The sequence below is a fragment of the Salvelinus fontinalis genome, chromosome 36 (assembly GCF_029448725.1).
Source record: "Salvelinus fontinalis isolate EN_2023a chromosome 36, ASM2944872v1, whole genome shotgun sequence".
NCBI lineage: Eukaryota > Metazoa > Chordata > Actinopteri > Salmoniformes > Salmonidae > Salvelinus > Salvelinus fontinalis.
This window is the reverse complement of record NC_074700.1, coordinates 25289493-25305913: the sequence shown is the minus strand read 5'-3', so window position 1 is coordinate 25305913 and position 16421 is coordinate 25289493. Positions and strand designations below refer to the sequence as shown.

The 16421-nt window shown below is 46.2% G+C and overlaps 1 protein-coding gene across 1 annotated transcript in view; it reads left to right on the top strand.

Moving 5' to 3' along the window:
* Window positions 1-938: 938 nt before the first annotated feature.
* Window positions 939-16421, top strand: part of LOC129835513 (NHS-like protein 2) — a 154814-nt gene continuing 139331 nt past the window's right edge. Inside the window, exon 1 of the mRNA XM_055901171.1 lies at window positions 939-1792. Within this exon, the coding sequence (XP_055757146.1) occupies window positions 1516-1792 (277 nt within the window). The 5' untranslated portion in view covers window positions 939-1515. The remainder of the gene's footprint in view (window positions 1793-16421) is intronic.

Sequence of the window (16421 nt, the reverse complement as noted above, 5' to 3'; positions counted from 1 at the left end):
GACCCATAAAGCTTATTGTTCCATCACTGAGAGAGAGCATGGGAGAGAGAAAGAGAGAGGAGAGGGAGAACAGAGAGAGACTAGAGGAGAGAGAAATGGACAGAAAGAGAGAGGGGAGGGAGAACAGAGAGAGACTAGAGGAGAGAGAAAGAAATGGAGAGAGAGAGAGGGAAATGGAGAGAGCGAGAGAAATGGAGAGAGAGAATGGTGAGAGAAAAATTGAGAGAGATAGAGAAATGGAGAGAGCGTAGGAGAAATGGAGAGAGGGAGAGAAATGGAGTGAGAGAGAGAAATTGAGAAAGAGAGAGAGATAAATGGAGAGAGAAAGAAATGGAGAGAGAGAACTGGAGAGAGAGAGAGATAAATGGAGAGAGAGACCTGGAGAGAGAGAGAGATAAATGGAGAGAGAGAACTGGAGAGAGAGAGATAAATGTAGAGAGAGAGATAGAAATGAAGAGAGAGAAATGAAGAGAGAGAAATGGAGAGAGAGAATTGGAGAGAGAGAATTGGAGAGAGAGAAATGGAGAGAGAGAATTGGAGAGAGAGAATTGGAGAGAGAGAATTGGAGAGAGAGAAATGGAGAGAGAGAAATGGAGAGAGAGAAATGGAGAGAGAGAAATGGAGAGAGATAGAAATGGAGAGAGATAGAAATGGAGAGAGATAGAAATGGAGAGAGATAGAAATGGAGAGAGATAGAAATGGAGAGAGATAGAAATGGAGAGAGATAGAAATAGAGAGAGAGAAATGAAGAGAGATAGAAATGGAGAGAGATAGAAATGGAGAGATAGAAAGAGAGCAACTGGGTTATATTGGTGTTTTCTTTCATCTATAAGGGTCAGAGGGTCAGTATTTGCCATGAAGGGAGGTGTGTGTGTGTGTGTGTGTGTGTGTGTGTGTGTGTGTGTGTGTGCGCGCGTGCGCGTGCGCGGACAGGAATGTGATGGAGAGATGTTGAGTAGACCTCCTCAGATGGCACCATTTATTAGTTTTATTCAATCATGGAAGTATGACCAAATTGGTGATTTAGCCTGGGCCTATATAGATAGGTCTATGTATCTAAAACAAATCAAGCCTCTATCTTGCACTTGATGCAAGATAGATGGAGAGGCTGCCTCTCTATATAAGTGGCATTAGTTAAAAGGCGCCTCAAAAGTTTAGATAATCAGTCATATAGCCTACATAGTCTCAAGTTGCAGAGTATCTTGGCAACGTGCGGGTTCGGGGTGACGTCTTGCTGTCCTCAGACCAGAGGATTCCTCTTCCTCGCAGCAGGTTTCGCTTCGGGAAGACCAGAGACAAACAACCCCTAGCCCAGACTGGTGTGCCGAGGCGGAGAGCATCGCGTCGTGGACAGTCAATCACAATGCAACAACAAAAAGAAAAGAACGCACTGGACTCGCAACAACTCTTACTACGGTTCTTCTTCAACAACAATAACAGAGGTTGCCGCATGGATTACACGCTTCTGTAGAAGGAGGATAATATTTCGACTGGGTTTGCGCGTTTGGAAGGAAAATGCCCTTCTACAAGCGCACGCTAGTTCCCAAGGATGTCTGTAAAAACGACACGAAGAGGCCAAATGCGAATTTCGGGGACTTGGTGGACGTGTGCGGGTTTTCTCTGTGTTCGGTGCTCCGACAGCTCTCGGATTTATCCCGACAGACCGTCAGCATCTTGGAAGAGCTCGAGGGCGAGCTCGTGTCTATCTGTCTCCGGTCGGAAACGCTCGAGGGCAAGGTGATTAGTTTACAACGGCACATCACCGCGCTCTCCCAAAAACCACCGCCAAAAAGTAAGAAAGAAACCACACTGTATAATTTTACATCACTTGTGTGGCCGTAGGAGTGAGCTCAACTCACCGAGGCCAACTTTTAGTTGAGAATGTGTGGGAGGGAGATTCATAATCGCCAGTTATTGTTTGAGGTAACTTGGACATGGTGGAGGAAATAAATCATGCTATGTTTATACTGTAAAGGCTGACGATCACACCACTGTGTGCGTTGCTTAGCCATAACCGTGCATTCTGCAGCTTTCAACGGTTGTTTACAAAATAGGACTCTCCCGCTATCTCACTCTGTGTCTTCAGACTTGTGTTTTTTAACCTCTACTCATATTCCATTCATGCTACTAAACAGTAGCCTATTGTCTATATTTCGTAAGGTATGGACTACACTTCATCAGCGCCCACTGGAAACGCTGCGCTTGCCACAACATTGTGTCACAGTGGCAACCCAACCGGTATACTTTGTCGCCGAGTCACTTGGTGCGACACGAGCTATAGGCTATTACGAATATCGACAGCGCGCATGATTACAGATTTAGATGTCACACCGGATAATGATTTCTCCGATGAACGTGACGAGGGCAGTGTCACCGATAGATGTTAATTAAACTAGAAATAGACTCACAGCACGCGATGCACGATTTGAAGTCCCAAATGGCACCCTATTCTGCATGGTCAACAGTAGTGCACTATAATAGGGAATAGGGCTCTGGTCAACAGGAGTGCACTATATAGGGAATAGGGCTCTGGTCAACAGGAGTGTACTATATAGGGAATAGGGCTCTGGTCAACAGTAGTGCACTATAGGGTGCCATTTGGGACCTAATAAAAGTGACAGCAGTTGTCTACCTCTGTCTCTGCTCTGCCCTGTTGGCTTGAGTTTAGCCAAACCAAACCAAGCCAAGCCAAGGCAGCTACCAGAGACTGAACACATGGCCCAGAACAGAAAAAACATATTTCCTGTGAGAAAGATATTGTAAGTTAAGCAGCTCTTAGTTGGAGAGTGGAACCTCAGTCATGATGCCTACAGTCAGACATAGAGAAACAGTTCTGATGTGATGCTGCTGGTGGAATAACAGGTCAACCACAGTAGGCTACAGAAGTGCCATGGCAACTCAGAGTGAAGTGCCATGGCAACTCAGAGTGAAGTGCCATGGTAACTCACAGTGAAGTGCCATGGTAACTCAGAGTGAAGTGCCATGGTAACTCAGAGTGAAGTGCCATGGTAACTCAGAGTGAAGTGCCATGGTAACTCAGAGTGAAGTGCCATGGTAACTCAGAGTGAAGTGCCATGGTAACTCAGAGTGAAGTGCCATGGTAACTCAGAGTGAAGTGCCATGGTAACTCAGAGTGAAGTGCCATGGTAACTCAGAGTGAAGTGCCATGGTAACTCAGAGTGAAGTGCCATGGTAACTCAGAGTGAAGTGCCATGGTAACTCAGTGAAGTACCATGTTAACTCACAGTGAACTACCATGTTAACTCAGAGTGGACACTTGTGATTTACTATGTTGGTATGACAATAATGAGATTGTAAGTTCAGCAACTCTCCAATTGGAGAATGGAACGTCAGTCTTGAATGACAAAGATAAACAATTGATAATGTTGTCTTTGTGTTGGTCTAATAACATTACATAGCACGTCAATGACTCACTACCCCCGCTATATAGCCTCGTTATTATTATTTCATTGTGTTATTTAAAAAAAAAACGTTACTTTATTCAATTTTTTTATTTATTTTTAATCACCCTGAAGAAGGCAAAGTGATGCCGAAATGTTGGTAAATACCAAATCAATTACTGGGAGTTTATATTGGATAGTTTAAAGTATATATATAAAAAGCTCATATTTTCTTACTTAAAAAACCCCGGCATTGTTGGTTAAGGGCTTGTAAGTAAGCATTTAACGGTAAGGTCTACCTACACCTGTTGTATTCGGCACACGTGACAAATAACATTTGATTGATTTGATTTGACAATATAACACAGACGTAACATAACAGTAGTCAACCACAGTATGGAGGTGTTGCCATGGTAACTCAATGGTCAACACTCTTATGACTCACTCCATTGTTGTGTCACATTGTTGTGTCAGCAGTTTTGACAGTTGAGCAACAGACACAACTATACACCATTAACTGGAGGTCACTGGGAGACACATTGAAGGAGCTCCTGCTACATGGCGAGATGTCACAAGACTTTGTTTACCCAGTCACAGGTGACAGAAAATAATCTGTTTTCTCCATGGAGATAAAAACCATCTCTGGTTAGGATATCTCTTCCTTCATCCTGTTATTGCTCACAATAGTTAAACAGGCTATTCACTTTGCACGGAATGTTTCACCAAGTGTTATGCCAATGTTATGAATAGGCCTACAAACTCCTCTGTTCACTGTCTTACACTGAGCATAGAATGAGAGAGGAGAGAGGTGTATCAGAGGAGGGAGAGAGAGGTAGAGGAGGGAGAGAGGTGTATATGCAGAGGAGAGGTAGAGGAGAGAGAGGTAGAGGAGAGCGAGAGAGGTGTATATGCAGAGGAGGGAGAGGTAGAGGAGAGAGAGAGAGGTGTATGTGCAGAGGGAGAGAGAGGAGAGATAGAGGTGTATATGCAGAGGGAGAGAGAGGAGAGATAGAGAGAGGTGTATATGCAGTGGAGGGTGAGAGAGAGGGGGGAGGTGGGAGAGAGAGAGTTGTGTATGTAGAGGAGGAAGAGCGGGAGATAGATATGGAGGATGGAAGGAGAGAGAGAAAGTGGGAGAGAGAGATATAGAGGGAGGGAGAGATATAGAGGGAGAGAGAGATATAGAGGAGGTAGAGAGAGAGGGAGAGGTGGGAGATATATATATACAGTATATATAGAAGGAGAGAGAGGTAGAGGTGGGGGATATATATATAGAGGGAGAGAGAGAAAGAAAGGAGGGAGAGAGAGATGTGGAAAGAAAGGGGTGAGAGAGGAGGGAGAGAGTAATGTGGAAAGAAAGGGGGGGAGAGGAGGGAGAGAGTAAGGTGGAAAGAAAGGGGGAGAGAGGAGGGAGAGAGTAAGGTGGAAAGAAAGGGGGAGAGAGGAGGGAGAGAGTAAGGTGGAAAGAAAGGGGGAGAGAGTAAGGTGGAAAGAAAGGGGGAGAGAGTAAGGTGGAAAGAAAGGGGGAGAGAGATCAAGAGGCCAAATCATGTAATAGTTTCTAAGTCAACTGAAGATGAGTAGCAGTTCCTCGCTCTGTCGCTCCTTGACCTGTGTGTGTGTGTGTGTGTGTGTGTGTGTGTGTGTGTGTGTATATACACTGCTCAAAAAAATAAAGGGAACACTTAAACAACACAATGTAACTCCAAGTCAATCACACTTCTGTGAAATCAAACTGTCCACTTAGGAAGCAACACTGATTGACAATACATTTCACATGCTGTTGTGCAAATGGAATAGACAAAAGGTGGAAATTATAGGCAATTAGCAAGACACCCCCCAAAACAGGAGTGATTCTGCAGGTGGTGACCACAGACCACTTCTCAGTTCCTATGCTTCCTGGCTGATGTTTTGGTCACTTTTGAATGCTGGCGGTGCTCTCACTCAAGTGGTAGCATGAGACGGAGTCTACAACCCACACAAGTGGCTCAGGTAGTGCAGTTCATCCAGGATGGCACATCAATGCGAACTGTGGCAAAGGTTTGCTGTGTCTGTCAGCGTAGTGTCCAGAGCATGCAGGCGCTACCAGGAGACAGGCCAGTACATCAGGAGACGTGGAGGAGGCCGTAGGAGGGCAACAACCCAGCAGCAGGACCGCTACCTCCGCCTTTGTGCAAGGAGGTGCACTGCCAGAGCCCTGAAAAATGACCTCCAGCAGGCCACAAATGTGCATGTGTCTGCTCAAACGGTCAGAAACAGACTCCATGAGGGTGGTATGAGGACCCGACGTCCACAGGTGGGGGTTGTGCTTACAGCCCAACACCGTGCAGGACGTTTCGCATTAGCCAGAGAACACCAAGATTGGCAAATTCGGTTCACACTGAGCACATGTGACAGATGTGACAGAGTCTGGAGACGCCGCGGAGAACGTTCTGCTGCCTGCAACATCCTCCAGCATGACCGGTTTGGCGGTGGGTCAGTCATGGTGTGGGGTGGCATTTCTTTGGGGGGCCGCACAGCCCTCCATGTGCTCGCCAGAGGTAGCCTGACTGCCATTAGGTACCATGAGTGTCACGCCCTGGCCTTAGTATTCTTTGTTTTCTTTATTATTTTAGTTAGGTCAGGGTGTGACATGGGGAATGTTTATGTTTTGTTGGTTTTGGGTGTTTCTATGGTAAAGGGGTTATGGGGTGTAGTATATGGGTTTGTGTTGAGTTCAGATGTCTAGCGTTGTCTATGTATGTTTAGTTATCTAGGAGAGTCTATGGTTGCCTGAATGAGTTCCCAATTAGAGACAGCTGATTTTGGTTGTCTCTGATTGGGAGCCTTATTTAGGGTAGCCATAGGCTCTCATTGGTTGTGAGTAATTGTCTATGTAGAACGTTTGTAGCCTGTATGTATGTGCACAACGTTTGTAGCTTCACGGTCGTTTTGTTGTTTTGTTAAAGTGTTTTGTGTCGTGTTCATCTTCGTGTTGTTAAATAAAAGAAGATGGCTTATTTTCCAACTGCTGCATTTTGGTCCGTCAATCCGCCACACGATCGTGACAATGAGATCCTGCCATGAGATCCTCAGACCCCTTGTGAGACCATATGCTGGTGCGGTTGGCCCTGGGTTCCTCCTAATGCAAGACAATGCTAGACCTCATGTGGCTGGAGTGTGTCAGCAGTTCCTGCAAGAGGAAGGCATTGATGCTATGGACCGCCCGTTCCCCAGACCTGAATCCAATTGAGCACATCTGGGACATCATGTCTCGCTCCATCCACCAACACTACGTTGCACCACAGACTGTCCAGGAGTTGGCGGATGCTTTAGTCCAGGTCTGGGAGGAGATCCCTCAGGAGACCATCCGCCACCTCATCAGGAGCATGCCCAGGCGTTGTAGGGAGGTCATACAGGCACGTGGAGGCCACACACACTACTGAGCCTCATTTTGACTTGTTTTAAGGACATTACATCAAAGTTGGATCAGCCTGTAGTGTGGTTTTCCACTTTAATTTTGAGTGTGACTCATTTACATTACATTTAAGTCATTTAGCAGACGCTCTTATCCAGAGTGACTTACAAATTGGAAAGTTCATACATATTCATCCTGGTCCCCCCGTGGGAATTGAACCCTGGTCCCCCCGTGGGAATTGAACCCACAACCCTGGCGTTGCAAGCGCCATGCTCTACCAACTGAGCCACACGGGACCACTGACTCCAAATCCAGACCTCCATGGGTTGATAAATTTGATTTCCATTGATAATTTTTGTGTGATTTTGTTGTCAGCACATTTCAACTATGTAATGAAAAAAGTATTTAATAAGAATATTTCATTCATTCAGATCTAGGATGTGTTATTTTAGTGTTCCCTTTATTTTTTTATATATATATACACTGCTCAAAAAAATAAAGGGAACACTTAAACAACACAATGTAACTCCAAGTCAATCACACTTCTGTGAAATCAAACTGTCCACTTAGGAAGCAACACTGATTGACAATAAATTTCACATGCTGTTGTGCAAATGGAATAGACAAGTGTTTAAGTGTTCCCTTTATTTTTCTGAGCAGTGTATATACCATCACTGGAAGCTGTCAGTCAGTTGCCGAATGTGATAGTGTGAACTGAAGAGCTTGTCCTTCCTGTGGAAATATCAGACCTCTCTCTCTCTCTCTCTCTCTCTCTCTCGCTCTCTCTCGCTCTCTCTCGCTCTCTCTCGCTCTCTCTATCGCTCTCTCTCTCTCTCTCTATCGCTCTCTCTATCGCTCTCTCTCTCTCTCTCTATCGCTCTCCCTCTTTCTCTCTTAATCTCTATCTCTCTCCCTCTTTCTCTCTCTCTCTCTCTTTCTCTTTCTCTCTCTCTCTCCCTCTTTCTCTCTCTCTCTCAAATTCAAATTCAAGCTGCTTTATTGCCATGAAAAACATTGTGTCAATACTTCCAAAGCAACAATGGATACAATATATATAATACAACATACATTATAATAAAATAATGATGAAAAATAATATAAAATGGTAGTAAATAATAACAATTAAAAATAAAAAAAATAAAAAATTGCTGAAATATAAAAAGCAAATAAGTTACAGTTTGGCGTAAATGTAGTAATTCCTGTGAATTATGAATATTTTGGTAAGGAATATTTCTCACAGTAAAGGAGAAAGTGCATCTCTGTTTCTACCTCCCCTGTCGTGCAGTGACCACATACACACTCCTCTTTCAGTAGCCGGTTTCTATTGCCAATCGGTGGTCACTCAGCCTGTACTTGGTAAGGATCTATCACTGCTCCGTATCTCTGACAGAGTAGAGATTATCAGCCTGTTGGTCACTCAGCCTGTACTTGGTAAGGATCTGTCTCTGCTCCGTATCTCTGACAGAGTAGAGATAATCAGCCTGTTGGTCACTCAGCCTGTACTTGGTAAGGATCTGTCTCTGCTCCGTATCTCTGACAGAGTAGAGATAATTAGCCTGTTGGTCACTCAGCCTGTACTTGGTAAGGATCTGTCTCTGCTCCGTATCTCTGACAGAGTAGAGATAATCAGCCTGTTGGTCACTCAGCCTGTACTTGGTAAGGATCTGTCTCTGCTCCGTATCTCTGACAGAGTAGAGCTAACTCACCCCGCCCGTGTCTCTGTTCTCAACCAGTTAGCAGCTAGCTAACTCACCCTGCCCGTGTCTCTGTTCTCAACCAGTTAGCAGCTAGCTAACTCACCTGTGTCTCTGTTCTCAACCAGTTAGCAGCTAGCTAACTCACCCGTGTCTCTGTTCTCAACCAGTCAGCAGCTAGCTAACTCACCCCGCCCGTGTCTCTGTTCTCAACCAGTTAGCAGCAAGCTAACTCACCCTGCCCGTGTCTCTGTTCTCAACCAGTTAGCAGCTAGCTAACTCACCCTGCCCGTGTCTCTGTTCTCAACCAATCAGCAGCTAGCTAACTCACCCTGCCCGTGTCTCTGTTCTCAACCAATCAGCAGCTAGCTAACTCACCCTGCCCGTGTCTCTGTTCTCAACCAGTCAGCAGCTAGCTAACTCACCCTGCCCGTGTCTCTGTTCTCAACCAGTCAGCAGCTAGCTAACTCACCCTGCCCGTGTCTCTGTTCTCAACCAGTCAGCAGCTAGCTAACTCACCCTGCCCGTGTCTCTGTTCTCAACCAGTCAGCAGCTAGCTAACTCACCCTGCCCGTGTCTCTGTTCTCAACCAGTCAGCAGCTAGCTAACTCACCCTGCCTGTGTCTCTGTTCTCAACCAGTCAGCAGCTAGCTAACTCATCCTTCCCATGTCTCTGTTCTCAACCAGTTAGCAGCTAGCTAACTCACCCTGCCCGTGTCTCTGTTCTCAACCAGTCAGCAGCTAGCTAACTCACCCTGCCCGTGTCTCTGTTCTCAACCAGTCAGCAGCTAGCTAACTCATCCTTCCCGTGTCTCTGTTCTCAACCAGTTAGCAGCTAGCTAACTCACCCTGCCCGTGTCTCTGTTCTCAACCAGTCAGCAGCTAGCTAACTCACCCTGCCCGTGTCTCTGTTCTCAACCAATCAGCAGCTAGCTAACTCACCCTGCCCGTGTCTCTGTTCTCAACCAGTCAGCAGCTAGCTAACTCACCCTGCCCGTGTCTCTGTTCTCAACCAGTTAGCAGCTAGCTAACTCACCCTGCCCGTGTCTCTGTTCTCAACCAGTCAGCAGCTAGCTAACTCACCCTGCCCGTGTCTCTGTTCTCAACCAGTCAGCAGCTAGCTAACTCACCCTGCCCGTGTCTCTGTTCTCAACCAGTTAGCAGCTAGCTAACTCACCCTGCCCGTGTCTCTGTTCTCAACCAGTCAGCAGCTAGCTAACTCACCCTGCCCGTATCTCTGTTCTCAACCAGTCAGCAGCTAGCTAACTCACCCTGCCCGTATCTCTGTTCTCAACCAGTCAGCAGCTAGCTAACTCACCCTGCCCGTGTCTCTGTTCTCAACCAATCAGCAGCTAGCTAACTCACCCTGCCCGTATCTCTGTTCTCAACCAGTTAGCAGCTAGCTAACTCACCCTGCCCGTGTCTCTGTTCTCAACCAATCAGCAGCTAGCTAACACACCCTGCCCGTGTCTCTGTTCTCAACCAGACAGCAGCTAGCTAACTCACCCTTCCCGTGTCTTTTTTTCCCTTTTAACTATTTGCATAATGTTACTACACTGTATATATACATAATATGACATTTGAAATGTCTCTATTGCCTTTGGAACTTTTGTGAGTGTTGTTAATTGTTAATTTCACTTTTGTTTATTTTCTATTTCACTTGCTTTGGCAATGTTAATATCTGTTTCCCATGCCAATAAAGCCCTTACATTGAATTTAATTGAATATATGAGGGTTATGGGTGAGAGAGAAGGGGAGAGGGTGGGTTATGGGTGAGAGAGAAGGGGAGAGGGTGGGTTATGGGTGAGAGAGAAGGGGAGAGGGTGGGTTATGGGTGAGAGAGAAGGGGAGAGGGTGGGTTATGGGTGAGAGAGAAGGGGAGAGGGTGGGTTATGGGTGAGAGAGAAGGGGAGAGTGGGGTTTATGGGATGGAGAAGGGTAAGATTTGGGATAGAGGGTGAGATGGGGAATAGAGAGAAAGGGAGGAAGAACGAGAGAAGAAAATAGAGAAGGAGTGAGTGTTGTGCTAGAGAGAGAGGGATAGAGAGAGAGACAGTGAGTGTTGTGATAGAGAGAGAGGGAAAGAGAGAGAGACAGTGAGTATTGTGCTCGAGAGAGAGAGAGGGATAGAGAGAGACAGTGAGTGTTGTGATAGAGAGAGAGGGATAGAGAGAGAGACAGTGAGTGTTGTGATAGAGAGAGAGGGATAGAGAGAAAGACAGTGAGTGTTGTGATAGAGAGAGAGACAGTGAGTGTTGTGATAGTAAGTGTTGTGATAGAGAAAGAGGGATAGAGAGAGAGACAGTGAGTGTTGTGATAGAGAGAGAGAGAGGGATAGAGAGAGACAGTGAGTGTTGTGATAGAGAGAGAGGGATAGAGAGAAAGACAGTGAGTGTTGTGATAGAGAGAGAGACAGTGAGTGTTGTGATAGTAAGTGTTGTGATAGAGAAAGAGGGATAGAGAGAGAGACAGTGAGTGTTGTGATAGAGAGAGAGGGATAGAGAGAGAGACAGTGAGTGTTGTGATAGAGAGAGAGACAGTGAGTGTTGTGATAGTAAGTGTTGTGATAGAGAGAGAGGGAAAGAGAGAGAGACAGTGAGTATTGTGCTCGAGAGAGAGAGAGGGATAGAGAGAGACAGTGAGTGTTGTGATAGAGAGAGAGGGATAGAGAGAGAGACAGTGCGTGTTGTGATAGAGAGAGAGGGATAGAGAGAAAGACAGTGAGTGTTGTGATAGAGAGAGAGACAGTGAGTGTTGTGATAGTAAGTGTTGTGATAGAGAAAGAGGGATAGAGAGAGAGACAGTGAGTGTTGTGATAGAGAGAGAGACAGTGAGTGTTGTGATAGAGAGAGAGGGATAGAGAGAGAGAGACAGTGAGTGTTGTGATAGAGAGAGAGACAGTGAGTGTTGTGATAGAGAGAGAGGGATAGAGAGAGAGAGAGTGAGTGTTGTGATAGAGAGAGAGGGATAGAGAGAGAGAGACAGTGCGTGTTGTGATAGAGAGAGAGAGAGTGAGTGTTGTGATAGAGAGAGAGGGATAGAGAGAGAGAGAGTGAGTGTTGTGATAGAGAGAGAGGGATAGAGAGAGAGACAGTGACTGTTGTGATAGAGAGAGAGACAGTGAGTGTTGTGATAGAGAGAGAGAGACAGGGACTGTTGTGATAGAGAGAGAGGGATAGAGAGAGAGACAGTGAGTGTTGTGATAGAGAGAGAGGGATAGAGAGAGAGACAGTGAGTGTTGTGATAGAGAGAGAGGGATAGAGAGAGAGCATAGCCTTGCTATTGAGAAAGGCCGCCGTAGGCAGACATGGCTCTCAAGAGAAGACAGGCTATGTGCTCACTGCCCACAAAATGAGGTGGAAACTGAGCTGCACTTCCTAACCTCCTGCCCAATGTATGACCATATTAGAGAGACATATTTCCCTCAGATTACACAGATCCACAAAGAATTCGAAAACAAATCCAATTTTGATAAACTCCCATATCTACTGGGTGAAATTCCACAGTGTGCCATCACAGCAGCAAGATTTGTGACCTGTTGCCACCAGAAAAGGGCAACCAGTGAAGAACAAACACCATTGTAAATACAACCCATATTTATGTTTATTTATTTTAACTTGTGTGCTTTAACCATTTGTACATTGTTACAACACTGCATATATATAATATGACATTTGTAATGTCTTTATTGTTTTGAAACTTCTGTATGTGTAATGTTTACTGTTCATTTTTATTGTTTATTTGACTTTTGTATATTGTCTACCTCACTTGCTTTGGCAATGTTAACACATGTTTCCCATGCCAATAAAGCCCCTTGAATTGAATTGAATTGAGAGAGACAGTGAGTGTTGTGATAGAGAGAGAGACAGTGAAACAAAATCCCAAAGCCGACTAAATTGCTATCTGACCCTAAACAGAGAATATGAATTGGCTGAATATCTCTACTCTGTCAGAGATACGAAGCAGAGACAGATCGTTACCAAGTACAGGCTGATTGACCACCGATTGGCAATAGAAACCGGTAGACATAAAAAGACATGGCTACCCAAAGAGGAGCGTGTATGTGGTCACTGCACGACAGGGGAGGTAGAAACAGAGATGCACTTTCTCCTTTACTGTGATAAATATTCCTCACCAAGAGATTCATTATTCACAGAAATGACTACATTTATTCCAAATTTTAACTTATTAAACCCAGAGGAAAAACTAAAAATACTCATGGGCGAAGGAGCAATGGCTCCTCTTGCAGCCAAATATATATTCCCCTGCCATAGCCTGAGGGACAATGAATAATAACATCTGCATAGTAAGCAGTAACTTACTTATTATGACTGTTATTGTTATTACTGTTATTGTTATTACTATTATTATTGTTGTTTATCATTCCAAGTAGTAATGGTATGGGTGGTAATGGTAATGATAGCAGTTTAATGATGGTGGTGGTGGTAGTAATGATGATAGTAGTTGTAGTACCAATGTAATGGTGAAGATGACCGTTATTTAGTTATAAGTTAGTTATAGTTAAAAAAATAATAATTTTATTACAATGTATATTGTATACATTGTTGCTTTGGCAATATTGACACAATGTTTTTCATGCCAATAAAGCAGCTTGAATTTGAATTTGAGAGAGGGATAGAGAGAGAGACAGTGAGTGTTGTGCTAGAGAGAGAGGGATAGAGAGAGACAGTGAGTGTTGGGACAAATGAGAAGGGGAATCAGGAGGGGGAGATAAATTCAGGTGAAATACTGAGAAGAAAAAAAGTATTAACAACTTCCTGTCTTGGCTGCAAGCCCAGCCTTTTCTCTCCAGCTACGCAACTTCAACTTTTCTCTTTCTTTTAAATCATGTTATTTTTCCCCTCCACTGCACTTTTTGGCTTAGCCCATTGCCCCGGCGACGGTCCAGCTGTGAGCAAAGCCAGAGCAAGTGTTCTGTGGTTCGAACTACTGCCAGGGTTCCGTGGGGGTGTCTCTGTTTCTCTGGTCTGTTTCTGTTCTCTACAGTGTACACTGTTCTGTGTTCTGTCCTCAACAGAGAATGACACTCACGCACACACTCACGCACGCACGCACACACACGCACACACACAATCTTCCTCTACAAAGTTGAGGGAGAACATGAATAGAAAAGAGAGAAGTAAAGCAGTGGTTGGGTTGTGCAACAAGTCATGCTTGTTGCAAGAGTGTTGCTGACTGTCACCCTAATGCTTCCCTACAGCCACTCTCAGCTGTCTGGACTTGGCTCTTCTTCTCTCTCTCTCTCTCTCTGTCTCTCTCCTGTCTCTGTCTCTGTCTCTCTCTCTCTTTCTCTATCTCTCTCTGTCTCTGTCTCTCTCCTCTCTCTCCTGTTTCTGTCTCTGTCTCTGTCTCTCCTGTCTCTCTCTCTGTCTCTCTCTGTCTCTCTCTCTGTCTCTGTCTCTCTCTCTGTGTATCCCAGCTCTTCCCATGGGAAAATGTTACTGTCTGGGAAATCAACAGATAGAGAAGCTGGATTTACACAACTAGGAGCCCTATTTCCCACAAAGTGCACTTCTTTTGACTAGAGCACTATTGGCCCTGGTCAAAAGTAGTGCACTGTATATGGAATAGGGTGCCATTTGGGACTCTGTGTCGGAATGCATCAGGATCTAATGGAATTAGAGCTCATTGTGAGGTCAGCAGTTCCCTGAAATAGGAAGGAGGACACATGGAATGTTTTAATTCCTTGGGGAAGGGGGGAGAGAGAGAGGGAGGTGAGGAGGGAGGAGAGAGAGGGGGAGGAGGGAGGAGAAAGAGAGGATAAGGAGGGAGGAGAGGGGGGGAGGAGAGGAGAGAGAGGGTGAGGGAGGAAAGAGGGGGAGGAGGGAGGAGAGAGAGGGGATGAGGGAGAAGAGAGAGCGGATAAGGTGGGAGGAGAGAGAGAGGGTGAGAAGGGAGGAGAGACAGAGGTGAGGTGGGGGAGAGAGGAGAGGAGAGAGAGAGGGTGAGAAGAGAGGAGAGAGAGAGGTGAGGTAGGGGAGAAAGAGAGAGGTGAGGTAGGGGAGAAAGAGAGAGGTGAGGAGGGAGGAGAGAGAGAGGAGAGAGAGAGGGTGAGAAGGGAGGAGAGAGAGAGGTGAGGTGGGGGAGAGGATGAGGGAGGAGAGAGAGAGGGGGAGGAGGGAGGAGAGAGAGAGGTGAGGTGGGGGGGAGGATGAGGGAGGAGAGAGAGAGGGGGAGGAGGGAGAAGAGAGAGAGGATGAGGAGGGAGGAGAGAGATGAGAGAGAGAGGGTGAGAAGGGAGGAGAGAGAGAGGTGAGGTGGGGGAGAGAGAGCGGGCGAGGTGAGGAAGGAGGATAGAGTGTGTATGTTAGCCTGGGCTACATGTGTCTTGTGTTTGTAATGGTGGACCTTAGCAGCGCTGGAGTTTCCGCTGGCCAGTTGAGCTGTTGGCCTTTCCCTTTCCCTCAAACACATGTAGATCTCTTTATAAGAGAGAGAAAATGTACGAATTAGCCTCCTTCTGTACGCCTATATCTGTGTAGCAGACGCAGTGCCTTATCTGACATAAAGAAATGCATGTTGGTGTCGTAGAATGGCGTCTCTCTCTCTTTCTCTCCCTCTCTGTCTCTGTATCTCTCTCTTTCCCCGCCTCTCTCGCTCTCTTTCACTCTCTCTCTCTCTCTCTCTCTCTCTCTCTCTCTCTCTCTCTCTCTCTCTCTCTCTCTCTCTCTCTCTCTCTCTCTCACCTCTGTATCCCCCCTCTCTCTCGGTCTCTCTGTATCTCTCTCTTTCCCCGCCCCCCCTCTCTCTCTCATCTCGGTACCCCCCCCTCTCTCTCTCATCTCTGTATCCCCCCCCCTCTCTCTCATCTCTGTATCCCCCTCTCTCTCTCATATCTCTGTATCTCTCTCTCATATCTCGGTATCCCCTCCCTCTCTCTCATCTCTGTATCCCCCCTCTCTCTTGTCTCTGTATCCCCCTCTCATCTCTGTATCCCCCCCTCTCTCTCGTCTCTGTATCTCTCTCTCATCTCTGTATCCCCCCCTCTCTCTCATCTCTGTATCTCTCTCTCATATCTCTGTATCCCCCCCTCTCTCTCTCATATCTCTGTATCCCCCTCTCTCTTGTCTCTGTATCTCTCTCTCATCTCTGTATCCCCCCTCTCTCTTGTCTCTGTATCTCTCTCTCATATCTCTGTATCCCCCTCTCTCTTGTCTCTGTATCTCTCTCTCATCTCTGTATCCCCCTCTCATCTCTGTACCCCCCCTCTCTCTTGTCTCTGTATCTCTCTCTCCATCTCTGTATCCCCCTCTCTCTTATCTCTGTATCCCCCCTCTCTCTTGTCTCTGTATCTCTCTCTCATATCTCTGTATCCCCCTCTCTCTTGTCTCTGTATCTCTCTCTCATCTCTGTATCCCCCTCTCATCTCTGTATCCCCCCTCTCTCTTGTCTCTGTATCTCTCTCTCCATCTCTGTATCCCCCCTCTCTCTTATCTCTGTATCCCCCCCTCTCTCTTGTCTCTGTATCTCTCTCTCATATCTCTGTATCCCCCTCTCTCTTGTCTCTGTATCTCTCTCTCATCTCTGTATCTCTCTCTCATCTCTGTATCCCTCCTCTCTCTTGTCTCTGTATCTCTCTCTCATCTCTGTATCCCCCCCTCTCTCTCTCATCTCTGTATCCCCCCCTCTCTCTCTCATCTCTGTACCCCCCCTCTCCCTTGTCTCTGTATCTCTCTCTCATCTCTGTACCCCCCCTCTCTTGTCTCTGTATCTCTCTCTCATCTCTGTACCCCCCCCTCTCTCTCATCTCTGTATCCCCCCTCTCTCTCTCATCTCTGTACCCCCCCCCTCTTGTCTCTGTATCTCTCTCTCATCTCTGTACCCCCCCTCTCTCTTGTCTCTGTATCTCTCTCATATCTCTGTATCCCCCCTCTCTCTTGTCTCTGTATCTCTCTCATCTCTGTATCT